Source organism: Hoplias malabaricus, chromosome Y (assembly GCF_029633855.1).
Source record: "Hoplias malabaricus isolate fHopMal1 chromosome Y, fHopMal1.hap1, whole genome shotgun sequence".
Classification (NCBI taxonomy): Eukaryota; Metazoa; Chordata; class Actinopteri; order Characiformes; family Erythrinidae; genus Hoplias; species Hoplias malabaricus.
Window position 1 is genome coordinate 84896701 of NC_089820.1, and position 20124 is coordinate 84916824.

Here is a 20124-nt window from a genome sequence, read left to right on the forward strand (position 1 = left end):
AAGACAGAGTAAGAGACAGATCAGAATATACATGAGGAAACTACATGGTTATACCACTCTCTTTGTGTAGTATGTTATATCAACAACATACTAAATATTTTTTCTCCTGTTTCTGATTTGTTTACAAAGTGGAATTCTCAGAAAAATCTCAGAATAATTCTGAAAAAAAAATGTCAATATAATTCAGAGAATAAAGTCAGAATATTTAGAGATGTTTTGGGTTATTGTTTGTTATAATATGTAGACAGACAGACTCACAGTCTGTGCTCCATGAGTGAGTTGTGAAAGAAGCAGTCAGTGAAGTGAACAGAATTATTTATTAAACACATTCACACGACACGACGACCGTCAGTGCAGCCCCTGACTGTGATGCATAAGGCTTTAGTTTATTGTACGAGTCTGAGCCGTAACACGATGGAGCCTCGTGGCCCCTGTGAAACATGCCCTCTTCTGAATAAACAGGTTCTTGCACTGATTCAGGGTTTAAATACTAATCACAATCTGGTCCTGATGTGGCAGAGGACTGAGTGTTTATTCCTGAAATCTATACCTTAGTATGACTTCAGCAACACGCTGCATTCCTCGGTTACACTGTAGTTGTGTCTGCCCCATTCTACGTGCAGCGAATTATTCCAGGATTATTCTCAGAATTATGACTTTATTTTCTGAATCTTTTCTTTTTTTTTGTCAGTGCCTTGTCCCTAAAACTCTGTCATAGACATGAGATGTACCTAAAGTATAATAATTAAATTAACAGATTAACTTCTTACTTTTAAGATCTTTTTAGTCCACTATTGCCCCCTAGAGGTAGAGGTGTTCAGTGTGAGAATATATATCATGGTTAGGACCAGACTGAGGGCACATGTCTACGTTTCTTGCTGCATTCTGCCACTGGCTCTGTTCACCGCATTTATGGAAATGAAGTAAATATTCTGAAGAGCACACAGCGATACCAGTCTTTGTCCACACCTGACTGGCTACATGAAGTGGGGTTGGGACATTTGTTTGCATACAATTCAAATCTGTCAAACATATTGATTGAAGAATAAAAACAGATTTGGGCACATGGATTTGAGAGAAATATATGAAAAACAACTTGTAAATAATGTAAATATTTGTACTTCAAAGAAGAGGTCTGTGTGCCTTTGTCTTAAAGTGATAGCATCATTTGTTTCTTGGTGGTCAACAAGGGGAAGAGCTCTGGTGTTCATACACAGTCCCAGTCTGACAAAAAACAAGGGTCTGTTTCTCTGCGTCGCTGGCTGGGCCAAGCTCATGGATGTATTTATTTGCAAGCCTGCAATTTAACAGGTGGTTCTAACAACAACAAAAACAACAACAGCATGCTTTTGATAAGACCTGGTCCAAAATATCTTGGTACAAATGTGATTTTAAGCAAAAAAAAAAACAATTCCAAAACAACACTGTCCAAAGCTGCATCTGCACTGAACACAATTAGCATAATACAGCGTTAAAGGAGTTAAACACTTGAGCGCAGCACTGAAAATAGAGTAAGTGTGTGAAGGTTTAGCTGTTTCTCTGTGGTGTGTGGTTTTCCTGCATCAACATCGCTGTTGGAATGTGGCTTTAAATAACAGAAGTATAGAATTGAATTTTAATTTATATTGCTGGTACAAACAAAGGGTTGTGCATTAAATTTGCAAGTAGCTAAATATTATGCACACACACACACACACACACACACACATACACACACACACACAACTACCATTAACACACATGACATGAATTATACTGGCAACATATTATTGAAATGTACATGAATTAAAATAAGACAATATTATGTTACAGTAAAATATCTGACTTTGACATTTTGTGACAAGGCTCCACTAAACAATCAGGAAAACACAAAAAACAAGAAAGTGACACACAGTGAATACAAAACCAAGACGCTGAAACAGTAAGAAGAATGTAAATAAGAGGTAGCAGCAGTGTTTTCCAAATCGTTTCTGACTTGTATTCAGGCGAAAATAGAAAACTAGACGAACCATTTTAAAAGTTTTAATCTGTGAACAGGTTTTATTATGCACTGTGATGGACTGGTGCCCAGTCCAGGGGGTGTTCTGCCTTGTGTCCAGCTCCAGATTCACCACAGCCCTGAACTGGAAAAGCGGTTACAGAAGGAATGGATGTAAGGGAAAAAAGGTTCAGTTTTCAGTTGGTCCAAAGAGTAATATAGTTTATATTGAGAGATTAGATAATATAACTCTTATTAACTGTGTAACTGTATGAGTTTAAGATGATTTCCTGAGTCTTCCTCTGATGTGGACAGTGATGACTGCAGACACCATGAGGATCAGAGCAGTGGAAAACCACACAATCTTCAGTAAACACACAGATACACCAGCAGAGGGAGACACTGAGTCTGAAACACACAACACACACACTGTAATAAACAAAGCCACCAAAATCTTTACATCTGTGACCTTTTTTTATTCTTTGGGTGGTTGTTAATTACAATTTCTCATAATTTCCACTGGCTGATCAATATCAGACTCTTTATATTGACTGTGCAAGTCTTGCTCAATCCCTGACTGCTACAGAAATGATGGTACACTAATGGCTGCACATAGGCCTCATAAAGCCAATGCTGTTAAATAGAGAGCCATTTGAGAGCTAAAAGGGTAATCTATATTTGTGAGCTGAGCCAGATGATCTGATCTAGACAACTACTCCCCTATGCTCTTGATCTATGAACCTGAACCTAAGAAAAAAACGCCCCTCATTATTAAGTGAGCACAGAAACACAGAAGTAAAGAACAATATAAATATATGAAGAAACTGATTTATTTTATAATAAAATGTAAATAATTACATTGAAGAGTACATAAATGTAAAATATTAACACATAAGTAAATCAGATTCTCTCTACATGATATATAGAGAGGGTAATTCTAAGTGTCAGATTATGATACTGTTATAAAACATCAATTAACTATGTATGTATGCATAAACATTTTTTTTTGCATGTCAGATTTTATGTATTAATAAACCTCAATAAACACCTTCATTAGCACAGTCCTGTTTAAGTTTTTCCATCTCCAAAACATCCCTCTTCCAGCTGACTGGGTTGCTATGGTTACAGATGATAACGCTGTTGCTGACAAACAGTGAAAGAGAGACCAGTCCAACTGCTGTCTCTTTCCTCTCGTCACAGGTTTCCTCATCACAGCTGGAGTTGACGGAGAGGTGATGAGTTCTACAGGAGACAGTGATGTTACAGGTTTCCTTGTTTAGCTGGTAAATCAGGACTGGAGCCTCCACTGAGTCTGGGGTAAAACACACACAGGCTCATCAGTGTAATGCAGACAGTCAGGGAACTTAAATCACTCAGCACTGACCACACAGATCATTAAGAGATACAGATCTGAACTGGTCAGTGTGCGTCAACACCACCAAGATCCAAATGAGAAGAGAAAACAATAAAAGCTTAAAGTGTGTTTACTTGTAATGTTAAAGCAATAAAACATATTGTGCATGTAGATAATATATTAACTTTTATTGATCAATCTTTTCTTTTAAAGGAGACTTCAATCCATTTTAGAAATCTTCTGCTTAATTAAATTTAAATGGTGGTAGAAACCAAACATCTGGGAAATGTAATGCCTCTAATGTATGCCCGTGTGGCGGCACGGTGGCTTGGTGGTTAGCACGTTCGCCTCCCAGCGCTGGGATCTTGGGTTCAAGTCCCATCTGGGTGGAGTTTCCATGTTCTCCCCGTGTCTGCGTGGGTTTCCTCCGGGGGCTCCGGTTTCCTCCCACAGTCCAAAAACATGGAGGGTAGGTGAATTGGCTTCTCTAATAACTGTCCTGGTGTGTGAATGAATGTCTGTATGTGTGAGCCCAGATATGGATTGGCGCTCTGTCCTGGGTTAAACCCTAGTGCCCGATGCAGTCCTCCAGGTGGACGGTCGTTTCTGGTCGAGAGTACGCTGTGCTCGTTTGGCTGCCGCTTCTCGCCAGTGTGTGTGAATTGAGCGTTCTGAGCAGTGTAGATTGTAAAGCGTCCTTGGGTGTCTAGAAAGGCGCTATATAAGTGTAACGATAATAATAATAATAAAAATAAACATTAACTCACACAAACCAAAATGATTACAAATATATTGGATATGTTACATGATAGTTTTGAAATGAGGTTTTAGTGTAAAATTAGTCGAATAAAGTCTAAGGATTCATAATTCTGAATGTAGTTTTTTGAGGTTTATCTGTATTATATATAAAAAGCACTTGTGCATGTTCATGGTTTCCTTTGATCTCTGGTTTGAATAACAAACATTAAATTAAGTCTGTTTATTTAAATCCTTGTGCAGTTTTATTACATTATTGTACTTGCATTTCAAAATTTATAAAAAATAAAATAAAAAAAGAAAAATCAGATACTAAACATTTTCCACTGCTTTGCTCTGTACTGAACAACACTTCTGGACGTGTGAGGATTCATTCAGATTCTCACAGATAGCTGTGCATGTCCAATATTTATACATGAGCAGTATTATTGTAGTATTGTTTCTGAAATCTGCAGTACTCTGATATTTCTTCATTAACTAATAGTAATGTTTAAATTTTAATGCCACTGATCTGACACGAGTGACCATACCTCCTCAGTTGGTAACAGTGACTCTTTTATAACTGGCCACTCTTAGACAAGCCACTCAAGCCGAGTGTAGTTTGTTTCTAAATGCATAAGCTTGAGTTTTCTTGGTTCAGTGTATGTATAAATAAATATTACAGAAGTACTGATAGATTAGTACTTTACTAATAATGCCACATTCTGGGTAGGATTCTGACCCACCGCGAACCTGAACTGGATAAGCAGTTACAGACTATGAATGATGAATGTTGAATGAATGAATGTTATATAATTACACAATTTTGGGAGTAGGACCATGTCAAACTCCTCCCCTCAGCCCTGTAAACCCAGCAAACTCACATCATTTCTCTGTCTGACAAACTTGCTCCCACCTGCACCCAGGGGCGGACTGGGACAAAAATATCAGCCCTGGCATTTTGGACCAGACCGGCCCTCCACTGTCACGCCCTTGTCCTGTTGTCTGTTTTCCCCGCCATGTGCTCACTAAGCACATGGCTCTGTTTGTTATTGTTCATGTCTCCGCCCATGTCCCGCCTTTGTTCCTCCTCCTTGTCAGTCTCATTTGTAATCCGTCCCCCTCGTTATCTGTTCCAGGTGTCCGTTGTCTTTGTTAGGTATTTAAGTTCTCATGTGTCACTTCCTGGTTGTTGGTCATTTGTTTCCTTCTGTTTGTTTCCTTTGTCATTGTTTCATTTCCCATGTCATGTTGTTTCGGTCTCTAGTCTGTCTGTCCTGTTTGCTTTAGTTCTCTGTGTTTAGGTTTAGTCTGTCTAGCTCTTTGTAGTTTAGTTTAGTCTGCTTAGCTCCCTTTGTGTTGCCTTTCTGTTAAAGTCTCTTTGTTTTGTTATATTCTTTTGTTAATAAAGTATCTGTGTTTTAGTGTGTGCGTCCGCCTCCGTCAGTCCGCCCTCCGCGATCCTGACATCCACATTTGATAACGCACACCTTTTTGGTCTTTTGAATGTGTAAACAACTGTGCAACTGTTTGAAACCATATTGTTGAGTGGTGGCTTTACTACTGCATCTAGAATTATTAGTTTCTCTAGTAAAGAGGCACATAGCTGCATTGGCATAACATACGCAATAGACAAAATGATATCATTTTAAAAAGTGTGATTTTCTTTTATTTTTTCTACATTGTCCCTAACCACCTACATAAAAACAGATTTTTCCAGGGCCAAAAAGTTGCTTAGCCTTGGCCTAGACCACTACTCACCTCACAAACAATAATAGTTATAATAATTATATTAGAATTCTGCTCGCTGACTTACTGTTATTTTTGGTGAATGGTGGTTTTTAAAAGTGTTTTCACATTTAAAACTATTTAGTTCATGATGGAAGACATAAAGTGTACACAATGTCTCATAAGCAGCTGGAAAGGACATTATTAGCTTATTCCACCTGCATTTACAATATAAACTAACTTGGCCATAGAACATTAGCCAAAATTATTTTATTGACATTTTATAATTTTATCAAATTTACCAAGGGTTTGGGTTGCTTTAGCCTACTCATTACATAGCGGTGTTTAGAAAACAAACTCTTGTTTAATAGTGTGATTGGGTGTGATGTCGGCCCAGTATGCCAGATGGCCTGTCTGTCCCTGCCTCCCCTTCATTTCTACCCTTTCGATCCAACATGGACTTTGTGTAAGGGTGACACCCAGCCACCAGAGGGCAGCGGCAGACGGCTAATCAGCCATAACACCCCGCACCTGGTAACAGGTTTATAAAGTCTCACTAGAAGCAGACTGAGTTGCTGGTTCTTTGGCACTACGTGTGTGAGAGAGTCTAGCTGGTAATTTTGGTATCTGTCTGCTCATCTTTCCTCTGTTTTTTTCCTTCAGAAGGCTTAGAGGTGTCGTCCTCCCCTTCTTTTCTCTGTTTTATTAGAAGGTTGAGTGGTCTCGCTCTCCTTCTCCTACTATTTTTAGTGTTTTTCAGTTGGGAGTTACTCACTAAACCTCAGTGTTTCTCGAGGTAGCTAGTCTCACCTGGCGTCCTTTGTTTTCCCCTTCCCGCTCAAACCTTTCCCGAAAATAGGTGGGTTTGTGCGGGGTATTGTTTTTCCACCCATTTTACGTTTTCTGCCATTAATTCCTTTTTATTTATTTTATTTTCTCTTCGGTTCCCCTCCCTTACTGCTTGTCACTTGGGTCCACTCCTCAGTTTCGCTGGTAGCTCACCAGTTCCAGCCTCACCGGGGGCTACCATTACACTTTGGCTTTACAAACATTCTGAAACTACTCTGAACTGAGTTTGCCTCCCTGTTTTAGCCATTGAGAGTGTGATATGTGCTAGCAAATGCTATTTTATAACACGTTTCTCACTCATGATGATCATTATTTTTATGCTCTTTGAATTATAATTTCTAAATTGAGGCAAATATTTGCTGTAATTCCTCTTTTTGTACAAGATCTTTAATCTCTACAGGCCTAGTGTAAGCTGAAAGTGCATTCTTCCAGAATGTTGTAAACTGTGGTAGAGGCTCCTGTGTGTGTGTGCAGCTGAACTGAGTCACCAACCGACACAAACACATCACTGCACTCTGTAAAGGAAGAAGATACAACAAAAATTAATAATAACTCAGTTGCCGTAAGATAATACAGCATTTAAATGAATTTAGTGAAAATATATTTTAGATGTCTATCAATAATAATGATTAATTAGTTAATGTAATTCCATATTGTTTACATGTTAGTCCTGTTTAAAGTCTTTAACAGTAAATCTGTGTTTAGTCTACAGCTGTTTGTTCAGATTGAAACAGAGGAAACTCAACTGTGGAAAATTTTGGCTTTAAAAAATATTTAAAACATGTTTAGTCTTAGGTTTCTACATAGGTTTACTGCATCGAGTTTAGTCATGTTCTAAGTGAAAAGAAAAAACTTTAATTTAGCCGTATCACTTTCAGTGCTCAGGTTCTTTTTATTGGTTGCATTAGAAATAGAAAAATAAATAAAACATGTCTAAATATTTGTACAGTCCCCATTTAATTAGAACTTGCTTCAAATACAAATAAATAAAACCATAAAATAGTGTGTATATTAATGTGCAGAGGTGTGTTCTGTGGAGAGGAAGTGTTCACTTTTTTCACTTAGTCATCAACGAAACATCATGAACAACTACTCCATCTGACTGTGTGTTAACTGTAATTAAACATGTCTTTAATTTATTATTTAGTTTAACACATTTAGATTTAGCACAATCTCTACACTCCAGTGTCACATACTGACAATAAGCACCGTCTGTTTGGCCACCTGCCTCTGACATCATACATTCTAAACACTTAAAGGAATACAATGTAAGAATTGACTTTGTCTCCTGAGCTCCCCCTACCTGCTGCTGAATGTAATTCACATTTACAGTACTTCCTCAAGTCTCACACCCATCTATATCTCTCTCTCTCTCTCTCCTTCACAGAAACACGACCGGCTCTCGGTCACTGAACAAAAAATGGCTTTTTCCAGCAGTGAATTCTGAGGTGATCATCATTTGAAGTGAGGGGTGTGTGTGTGTGTGTGTGCTTTTAAACATTCAACAATATAATGTATTATATTTATGTATGTATAATGTTTATATAAAATCTCATAAACATTCGTAGCCGCAAAGTACTATTTAGTGTCCTCAATATATTATTTCATGGCCTCAAAATACTATATAGTGGCCATGACTTCCTAAATAAACCCACCATGTCACCTTAGGGACTCTGTATAATGTTTCTGTACTGTTCGGTAAAGCACTTGACATTGTGTATGAAAAGTGCTCTATGAATAAACTTGCCTTGTGTTGAAGGGATGATAATTCTTTGATGTTTGTATTTTTGATGAGACCTGGTTCAAATGTGTTTTAGGCCAAAACCAGTTCTAATGTAGTACTGCGCTGTCTGTGCCGTGCGTCACTGTCACAGGTAGTTTTTCTGTCTACCATTTTTACCAAAGGCCCAAAACTGCACTGAACACAATTAGTACAACACAGTGTGAAGAGAGTTGACCACTGGAGCACAGCACTGAAAAGACTTTCAGCATGTGAATGTTTAGTTGGTGTTTCTCTGTGGTTTGTGGACTTCCTGCATCACCACCGCTGTTGTACTGTGGCTTTAAACAACAGTAAATTAGATTTAAGTACATTTATTTTAAAATTTCAAACAAAGCGTTGTGCAGTCAACAGTCACTTAATTAAATATTTACAGATGTTACACACACAAACTTATATATACACACACAACAACAACAAACTTATACACACAAGGTTATAGTGGCAACAACAATTGCAAGCTGCATACATTCAGATGAGAAAATGTTACAGTAAACTCTCAGTTTAAGATTTTGTGACAAGGCTTTTCTAACACAAGGATCTAAGAAAACAAGAAAATGACACTGAAGTACAGCTAAGAAACTGTAACAGCAAGAAAAATGAAAAAAAAAAAAAAAAAACAACACACAGCAGTGTTTTCAAATCATTTCTGACCTGTATTCAGTTCAAAACAAAAGACAGGAAACACTTGGATAGGTTTAATATTGGAACATACTGTCCTCTTATGGACTACCACCATGTCCAAACGTTCAGATTTCAGTTGGTCCAAAAATAAAGTTGTTTTAAGCTGTAACAGCTGTAATTAACTGTGTAACAGTATGCATTTAAGATTATTTCCTGAGTCTTCCTCTGATGTGGACAGTGATGACTGCAGACACCATGAGGATCAGAGCAGTGGAAAACAGCACAATCTTCAGTAAACACACAGATACACCAGCAGAGGGAGACGCTCTGAAGTCTGAAATACACAACACACACAAAGTAAGTCACCCGCCTGTCTACACCCAAGTTTAAATATATATTTTTACTTCACTTACTATTAATTTAAATACTTATTTATTCCTCTATTTTCTATTATCTGCATGTCCTTGTCGTTCCAGTAGGGTCTCCCATGGCGAAAAGTTTTGGAGTGAAGATGCAGACAAACATGATCCAAGAAGCACCCCTATGAACAGCCTAAAAGGAAAAAGTGCACCGTTACCTGGACCTACCCCTGGAGCCAGGCCTGGGTGTAGCGTCCGATGGTGAGTCCAAAAAGTCAGTGTGGGAGGATCATGTGGGTTCACCACCAACAAGATCCAGAGTAGGGGTGCGGTGCAATGCTCATCGAGCACAGAGTGGGGTGAAGGGGCCTCTGGCATCGTGGAACTTGGCAGCGGAACCTGGTTCTTGGCACGTGGAACGTAACCTCACTGAGGGGGAAAGAGCCAGAGCTGGTGCGTGAGGTTGAGAGATACCAGCTACATATAGTTGGGCTCACTTTACTTCAATTCTCATGTTGGCAATGACTGGGAAACTTGGAGAGGAGTGATTGGGAGGGACGGCCTCCTGATCTGAACCTGAGAGATGTATTGTTATTTGACTTCTGTGCTAGTCATGGTTTGTCCGTAACAAACACCATGTTCAAACACAAGGTGGATCATAAGTGTACTTGGTACCAGAGCACCCTGGGCCAAAGGGCAATGATTGACTTTGTGGTCGTGTCTTCTGACCTGAGGCCATATGTTTTGGACACTCAGGTAAAGAGAGGGGTGTTTCGTTGAGCGTTGGAAGGAGCACTTTGAGGAACCTTTAAACCCGACAGACATTGCAGCCGAGTGTGAAGCAGTGGTTGCCATGGTTATCTCCCAGAAACTGGTTGCATGCTCCTTTCAGGTCGGGGGTGAGAACCTACCCTAAGTGAAGGAGTTCAAGTATCTCAGGATCTTGTTCACGAGTGATGGGAAGAGGGATTGTGAGGTTGACCATTGGTTAGGTGCAGCGTCTGGAGTAATGCAGTTGTGGTGAAGAGAGCTGAGCCATAAAGCAAAGCTCTCAGTTTACCATCTGTCTACGTCCCCACTCTCACCTATGGTCATGAGCTCTGGGCAATGACAGAAAGAACAAGCTTGCGGATACAAGTGGACGAAATGAGTTTTCTCTGACGGGTTGCTGGGTGAACTCTCCTTGATCGTGTGAGGAGCTCAGTGATTCGGGAGGAGCTCAAAGTAGAGTCACTGCTCCTTCGTGTTGAGAGGAGCCAGTTGAGGTGGTTTGGGCAAATAATAACGATGCCTCCCACTGGAGGTATACTAGTCACGTCCAACTGGAAGAAGGCCCCCAGGGTAGACCCAGGAAACACTAGAGGAATTATATCTCCTGGCAGGCCTGGGAACGCCTGGGGATCCCCCAAGAGGAGCTGAACCGTGTTGTCACTATGACCCTGAGATGGATTAAGATTTTTCTTTTTTTAATGGTTTTGAAACATGAATCTTGTCATTAGCAAAATATTTAGTTAAAGTCTATGAGCCCAAAGCTGTGTTTCTTTTTTCACTTCCATCGTTACATTTGGCAAATTTGAACGGTGTGTAAACAAAATGGTTTACAATGGAAATGAAAAAACCTGCTGATTGTTTCTTGATGGTGATGAAGACAACAATGACTGTAAGAATGATTAAACCACTGAAATCAAGGCAAACCTAAGCCAGTTTGTTCCTTTACCTATTTTCTGATTATTGTCGGAGCCTAATGCTATAAAACAACAGTAAGTAATCTTACATAGAAATGAAAAATGGATTTTTATAACAGAATATACTTCAGCATGAGTTTACACCTTTTTCACCACAGAATCGTCTCATCTCCAAAACAGCTTTCTTCCAGCTGGCTGGGTTGCTATGGTTACAGATGATGGAACTTTCGTTGATAAACACTGAGAGGACAGTGTTTCCACTTTGTGCCTCTTTCTTATCTGGGCAGGATTTGTTATAACACATGAAGTTAATGGAGAGGTCATCACTTCTGCAGGAGACTGTGATGTTACAAGGGTCACTGCTTGACTGCTTTGGGAATGAACTAAGAACTGGAGCCTCCACTGGATCTGAGGTAGACACACACACACCAACAATAAATAATTCCTATCACGACCGTGGCACAGAGAAGTCTTAAAAATTCCTATAAAAGGTTTTAGTAAGGTTACAAACTGCAGTAAACTCAGTTTAAGTTGAGTTAGGTGTCTTTGTCACAAAGTATGCCATCACACTCTAATGATGGAGTCAGTATTTTAGATAGAATATGCTTTAATTTTCAGGGAATCTCAGGGGTGTGCTGCAATCAGGGGTGGACAAAGTAAACAAACCATGTACTTGGGTTAAATCACTGTTGCTCAAGTTAAAATAGTACTCCAGTAAATTAAGTCCTTGTCCTAGATTTCCTCTTGAGTAAAAGTACAAACGTATGTTCCTTCAAATGTATGTAAATGTGCACTATCTGAAATGTTATACATTTATATAGCATTAAACCACTCATCTCAATGTAAAGGTGTAGTGAAGTTAAGGCGTCCTGAGCAGAGAAAGAAGACACACTGTGCTCTGTTTTGCTGTTCTCAAGGCCTTGCTTTTCTCTCTCGGGACGGCTTATAGTCCCACCCTGTGCAAATAAGGGAAATCTTCCCAATAAGGCGCCACCCAGAAAGCACTTGTACTTAAGTATCAAAATGAAAAGTAGCATGATTTGTATGGCTCCAGTGTCCTATTATAATTTTTGTAATTAATCGAGGGATAAAGCATAAAACACTGAAGGCAATCTTTGTCCATTATGTAGAAATCAAGGCATTTTGTAATAAAGTACATCTCATAATGTAGTGGAGTAAAATGTATGACGTTTGACTTTGAAATATAGTTAAGATAAAATAAAAAATAAAAATACTTCAGTAAATTACAGACACACAAAAAAAAACTACATAAATACAGTAACACATTACATTTACTTCATTACTCTCCACCACATCCCACCACCTTCCATCCCATAAGACCTCTAAAGCCCTACTGAGATTGAAAGAGCTTCTCAGGGGAAGGTTGTTCTGTAAATAAAATGATGAACCCAGAGTGTGTTATAGTTTATAAAGGAAGTGTTAGTTACCGAAACAAGCTGCAGCCGCTGTCCACCACAGGTCCTCAGCACACTGTCATGGGGCACATTGGCTAAAATTTCATTGCTGGACACACCTCAGTTCTCCTCCATTTCAGGGGAGTCCAAACCCCATCTAACCAGCCTTGCTTCATGCCAAAGATTAGTAATGAAAAAGTAATGAAGTACAATGTATACATCATCAGTGTATTTTTATCTGTACTTTTTACTCACCAAATTTTGCAAACATTACCACAGCAATGCCATTGTCAAACATTCTCAGGTTTAAAAACATCATTGGCCGAGCAGAGCAGGCAGCATAGAGCTATTTTTAGAACAATTAAACACTATTGAATATATGTAAATTCTTACTCTGTGGCATATCCTCATGATCCACATCACACAAGTGCAAAATCACTACTGGAGGCAGCACTACCTTCGAGGAAAAAGAAACGTAATCCAAATCCAAAAGATGGGGGTGAATGTGATTGGGCATTGGGTGGATATTTTCAAATACCTCGCTTTAAAGCTCTGCCTAGACCCCCGTGATTGCCTGACTGCCAGACATGTATTTTGGATAGATGTTCAATATAATTACAACTTTTTTGTTACTTTAAACTAATCTGTTTCATAATTTGCTGGAAGTGTTGCAGAAATGCCAGTATATTGTTTACGTGAGTGGAGGATAATGTAACTGCCCCTAATGGAGCTCCAGAATGTAATAATGTCCTGAAGAAGTACTTTCCTGCACATTTGAGTTCTGTCTGCTGTCTCTCAAGTCGCTACAGAACGTTTTACAATAACGCTCTGCTTCCTCTGAGTCAGTTACTAAGACAAAGTGGAATAGTGCTGTTGCTGTTTCTGAGGAAGCAGAGCATTATTGTGAAATCTCAAGCTGTTTTCCTTTAGGTCAGAAGTTGGTTTACAGTTTTTATTAAAGAGCAGCTTTGATATTTGTTGTATGTACATTTCTTGACATGCGATATTAGCCTGTTGCTTATAATTAGGACACTGTCTCAGTTGGTGGCACTTTTGATGGTTGAGTTATATAGGCACTGAAAGTGTGTCATATTCACATTTTTCCTGGGTTACTTCACATGTCTAACAGTGAATTTCATCCCCCACCTTCATCACTTCTCTCACACATTTAGTCTAAATACTTGGAGACAAATACATTTAGGAAATGTCCTGCCCTTGATTCTATTTTATCTTTCACTTACTGTATCTTCTCAGTGGTTGTCAGGGAGGTGTGATGAGTAGATTCAGGGAGGCGGACACACTCGCTATAACACGGAATTTTAATAAAGAAATAACAAAACAAACGAACTAGACGAGAATCACGAAATAACATTAACGAGCAGGAAACAGGGCAAGCTAGAGATCACACATTACAAAACACAAACGAGAAACGCTACGAAGAAACGTGAGCGTGAAACAAACACAATGAAACCATGAAACAAACAAAGAGATGAACAAAATGACCGATACCAGGAAGTGAGGGAAGAGGGCTTAAATACATGAACCTAACAAGAAACAGCTGAAACGGATAACAAGGGAAACGATGAGGAGGCGGAACAAAGGCAGAGCTAGAGTGAAACATAAACAAAGCCATGTGCAGAGATAGGAAAACAACGGAGAGAGAGCCACATAGAAAAAGGAAAAACAACCAGAAAGTGTCAAGATGTGACAGACGCCCCCCCCAAGACACGCAACTCCCGGAGCGTGAAAAACGAGACTCTCCAGGAGCTGGCGCAGGAGGGGGCCAGAAGAACCAAAAACAGGAAACCAAAAGATTCAAGACAAGATAGGAAATGGAGATGGGAACAAGGGACTAGACTTAAACGGACACTTGACAGAACTAGAGAGAAGAGACGGAGAATAGGCAGGAGAAAACACACGTGACTGGACCTTGGGCTGAACACTGAACGGGGACTGAGACAAAACAGGAGCAGCTACACGTGACTGGACAGAGGACTGAAGAGGACTAACAGGGAATTTGACATGAGACTGGACAAAGGGTTTAACTGGAAACTGGACTTGAGGTAAGGGAACAGGGACCATGACATTAACAGGGATAGAGACGAATACAATGACAGGGACTAGAACGGAGACCAAGACTGACACGGGCACAGGGACAAGGACAGAGACAGGAACCAGAACAGGGACAGATACAGGAACAAAAACAACTGCAGGGTGCCCAGGACTGGCAAAAGTCTGAGGGACTGTCCAAGGTGCCAGCCTGGGTACAGTTCTGGGGATTGGCCTCGAAGTCCTTGAGGCCGGAGCCACAGTCACAGGTTCAGAAGTGGCCGGAGCCACAGTCACTGGCTTCGAAACGGCCGGAGCCACAGTCACTGGCTTCGAAACGGCCGGAGCCACAGTCACTGGCTTCGAAACGGCCGGAGCCACAGTCTCAGGGGCAGAAGCGGCCAAGGGAGCCGCAGTCACTGGCTTAGAAGCGGCCGGAGCCACAGTCACAGGGGTAGAAACGGCCGTAGCCACAGTCACAGGGGTAGAAACGGCCGTAGCCACAGTCTCGGAGATAGGAGCAGCTGAGGGAGCCGTACTCACGGAGACTGGAGACCCTGCGACGACGTCCAAGGAGGCAGGCTGAACTGCGACGACGTCCACGGAAGCAGACGGAACTGCGACGACGTCATCCACGGAGGCAGACGGAACTGCGACGACGTCATCCACGGAGGCAGACGGAACTGCGACGACGTCATCCACGGAGGCTGGAGAACGTGCGACGACGTCCACGAAGGCAGAGGAATCTGCGCCGTCGTCCACGGAAACAGAAGAGGCGGGCGTCGCTCCTTCAAAGACAGGAGAAGCGGACGCCGCCTTCAAGGAGAGCTCCAGGCGTGCCATGAGGCCTGTAAGCTTCTCCTGGAGGTCAGGAGTGAGCGCAGAGCGGTGTTTAGGAACTGGTGTCCTATCGACGACGTCCACGGAGGCAGAAGAATCTGCGACGTCGTCCATGGAGAGAGGCGCGGCCGGAGGCACCGCGCTCATGGAGACAGGCGCGGCCGTAGGCATTGCTCTCATGGAGACAGGCGCGGCCGTAGGCACCGCGCTCAGGGAAACAGGTGCGGCCGGAGGTGCCGCGGGCATGAAGACAGGTGCGGCCGAAGGTGCCGCGGGCACGGAGAGAGGCGCTACCGGAAGTGCCGCTCTTACAGGAACCGGAGTTGACACGCCCAGCAATGCAGGTGCTCGTGCTGCTCGCCGAGCACGCGTTTTGGATTTAACGGGTTTGGGCGCACTCTCGAGGGACTTTAAACTTAGGTCCTCCGGAGATGCGCCCCTGTTAGCCTCATTTCCCATGTCCTGTGATCTGAGGCTAACAGCCCTTGTCTATAACGCCCCCCCAAAAATCTCCCCGGATCTGAGGGGGTAATTATCTGGAGCTGGGTTTTCAGCCTGTTTTCACCTCCGGCTCCGTCGATTCCCGCTGGAGGAATCACTCGATTCATGAATCGAGTCTTCTGTTCGGGGAAAATGAACCGCACCGGAGATGAGTTGCAGCCGTTGACTCCACTCTGAAGCCGCTCTCAACGCCTCCTCCACGGGATCTTTGCGGAACGGAGTCCGGCGAATTACACCTCTCCTAAAGGGGTAGTCCGTGCTAGCTGTGTCCATTTTTGGATCGGTCATTCTGTCAGGGAGGTGTGATGAGTAGATTCAGGGAGGCGGACACACTCGCTATAACACGGAATTTTAATAAAGAAATAACAAAACAAACGAACTAGACGAGAATCACGAAATAACATTAACGAGCAGGAAACAGGGCAAGCTAGAGATCACACATTACAAAACACAAACGAGAAACGCTACGAAGAAACGTGAGCGTGAAACAAACACAATGAAACCATGAAACAAACAAAGAGATGAACAAAATGACCGATACTAGGAAGTGAGGGAAGAGGGCTTAAATACATGAACCTAACAAGAAACAGCTGAAACGGATAACAAGGGAAACGATGAGGAGGCGGAACAAAGGCGGAGCTAGAGTGAAACATAAACAAAGCCATGTGCAGAGATAGGAAAACAACGGAGAGAGAGCCACATAGAAAAAGGAAAAACAACCAGAAAGTGTCAAGATGTGACAGTGGTGTGTGTTTTTACTGCAACTATTTTCCACATGCTGTGTTACTAATGATGGATTTCTTTATAGATGCTTCATGCTTTAGATGTTTTTTTAGATCTCCAGAGTTGACAGCAGCCAAATATTTCTAAACTATGCATTCACTGGAATCCTCACTTTTAAAGAAACTGATGAACTTTTATTAAAATTTTATTTGAAGAGTTATGTTCAGTGCAACACTGACTCTAACAGTGTCTTGAATGATCAGTAACGACTGTGTAGGTTATTTGGAGAATTGTGTTTGTGGTTAAATCATCCCTTTGAATGATGAAATTTGAAATACAAAATTTTAGCAGTCCGGATTCATTTTATGAACTTTTTCATGGTGTATTAACGTCACTATGTGTGTGATCTGGTAAAAGTCATGCAATATAATTTATTGTTCTTATGTATTATTAAGATTTGGGTTTTTTCTAAGTTTTTCTAGCAATCCTACTATAACGCTGTTGAATGTAAAGGCGGATGCACGTGAGATGACTGACACAATGACAGACAAGGCCTGAGACAGAGGTGTACCTGTGATTTATCCATATTTTGCATTATGTTTTGTTTTAAAGCAGTGTATTAATGACTGAAATTCTAAATGTAGATTTAGACTTTTGTGTACATCAATGGTTAATGTATTTTTACAGTAATTTTATTCTTGACAGTTCCTGGTCTGTACACAATTACTGCAGTATTCTGCACACTGATTTACAACAGTTCCTGGAAAAATGCACTGAATGTATTTACTGTAAATACAAACATTTACAATAAATTATTGTATTATGCAATTGCTCTATTCTGTAAATTTAAATTAGTCGTGCTCCTGTAAAAAAAAAAAAAAAACAATAAAGGGCTGGGATCTCTGTTGCCAGGTATTTACTGTAAAATGTACAATAGTTCTTCATTCATAAAACAAACATTAAATAAAGTCAGTTCCTTTTAAGTCTTTGTGCAATTTCATTACATTACACTTCTCCCAGTTCCTGTATTTGCATTTCCACCATAATAATAATAAAAAAAAGAAACAGTTCTAACGGTTCAAACATATGTGATAATAAACATGTTCCACTACCAGTACCAGAGATTCTCACAGACAGCTGTACAGTATTTACACATGAGCAGCAGCATTGCATTATCTTTATGAAGTCTCCAGTTCTGTGATTTCTTTATGAATTAATAATAATGTTTGAATTTTAGTTAAAGACTGAAATGTGACCATTCCTCAGCAGCTGTTACTCGTTTTTAACTGGCCACTGTTGGACAGGCCGCTCTGGCTGAGTTTAATTTCTTTCTAAACTCTTAAGCTTTGTAAGTCATTTATTAATGAATAAAACATCAGACACACTATTTACTTTATATATTTAAAAATATTTAAAAACATATTTCATAATATACTTTGTATACAGTTATTTGAGTTGTGTTGGTTCAGGAGATGTATAAATAAAGTTCTGATACATTAGTCTTTTAATAATGCTGATTCGCTATGGATTTACAACACTTTTTGATCACCTCTGATAATCCCTAATTTATGATCTTTGAATCTGAATTAGTTCATTTGTACAATATTTCCTCTTTTTGTATAAGATCTTCAGTCTCCACAGGCCCAGTATGTGCTGAAAGTGCAGTGCTTTAACAACAACAGTGTTCACTGATATTCTGTAACACCCAACACTGAGAGCGTATACGCTGCAACTACTGTGTCTTTGTCACCTCCTGCTATCGCTTCATAGAGTCCACTATCAGTCTTCTGTAAGTTCTTCAGTGTCAGGCTGTAGGTTTCATTATTCAACTCCACTCTGTCTTTATAACTGGCAGAGGGTTCAATAATGTGAATTCCTTGTAATTTATAGTACCGTAGAACATTATCAGTTTTATTAAACTTCCAGAGAAATGTTTTAAACTGTGGTAGAGACTCCTGTGTGTGCAGCTGAACTGAGTCACCAACCGACACAAACACATCACTGGACTCTGTAGAGAAAGAAAATACCTTTAATTAATAATAACTCAGTTACTCTAAGTTAATACAGCAGTAAAATTACTTTCATTTAAAAATGTATCTTAGATGTTTAGTACCAATAATAATGATTCATTAGTGAATGTAATTGCATATTAAATACATGTTAGTCCTGTTAAAGGTCTTCAACTAGTAAACAGTGTCTCTTTATTTAGTCTACAGCTGTTTGTTCAGACTGACACTCAGCAGGTGAAGTGAGAAACAACTGTGGAAAATTCTGGCTTTAAACATTACAGCAATCATTATTTAATTATTAGGCTTAGGTTTAAACCTAGGTTTACTTCAGTCAGGTCAGCGCTCTCTTCTTTAGGTTACAGCTGTACACCTTTGTTTCAGTGAAATATTTGCTGATGTTCTCATTTGAAAAGAATAGAAGTAAATATGGCCCTGTTTATCAGGTTCAGTGCTCGGGTTCTGTTTGTGTTTGACATTAAAAATAAAGAAAAAGAATAAAATAAAACATTTTTCTAAATATTTGTACTGTCCACATTTTATTAGAACGTGCTTCAAATAAAATTAAATGTATAGAAATATAATAAATCAAATCAAATCATATGTACATTAATGTGCAGAAGTGTGTTCTGTGTGGAGGAAGTCTTTATTTATTTTCACTTATTCATGAAGTAAACATCTTCACACACTACTCCATCTGACTGTGTGTTAACTGTAATTTAATGTGTTTAATTTGTTATTGAGTTTAAAATATCATTTAGTTTAAGCCCAACCTCTACACAGCAGTGTCATGAAGTGTGAACAACGTCAGCACCGTCTGTAAAACTGACCCTCCTCAGAAATGATACATTACTCAGACACTAAACACTTCAGAGATTCATTTCAGAGATGTTCAGTTCTTACCTGTGCTGGAGCTCAGAGTGAACAGAGTGAAGATCAGCTGGAGCATCAGCGCCATGTTACAGTTTATGAGAAGCTTCGCTTTTAGAAGTAAGAAGGAAGCTCTGAATAACCCTCCCTCTGTCCGTTTGGTTCATTAAAATAAGTGTGAAAACACCCCAAGAGGCTTTCATTATTTCTATCTAATTCATAAAGAAAAAGATAAATACAATGTAATTAAAACAAAACAAAGACAGGGCCCAGACATTTTGGATTTGTATTTTATGAAGAATGTGCTCTTGAGGAACAGAGAGAATGATGCAGACTTTTCTCTTTTTTTAAATTATTTTTTGAATGCTGTTTTTTCTGGTGGAACTTTAGTGGGTGAGACTAGGTTTGGCTTATGTGATGTCAGATCTGCCACAGAACCAATAAAAGTGATATGATGACATCACTTACCTCCCTAAAGACACACTGTCTTCCAGCTCATAATGCCTCTAAAGCCCTGTTGGGGGTGACAGAGCTTCTCAGGGGAAAGTTATGTAACATGTCACATGTCTCTACAGCGATGAAAATCATGAACCTAATTATAATATTGAACTGTGTTATAGTTTATAAA

At 40.0% G+C, this 20124-nt stretch overlaps 1 protein-coding gene across 1 annotated transcript; it reads right to left on the reverse strand.

Moving 5' to 3' along the window:
• Positions 1-1783: 1783 nt before the first annotated feature.
• LOC136679680 (SLAM family member 7-like) lies at positions 1784-19584 on the reverse strand. The gene is made up of 4 exons (XM_066658336.1): positions 19530-19584; positions 18326-18628; positions 3027-3290; positions 1784-2386 (listed from the first exon to the last, which is right to left on the reverse strand). Exons 1-4 carry the CDS (start codon positions 19582-19584, stop codon positions 2256-2258), a joined length of 753 nt encoding a protein of 250 aa, XP_066514433.1. The 3' UTR covers positions 1784-2255.
• Between the last annotated feature and the right edge of the window lie 540 nt (positions 19585-20124).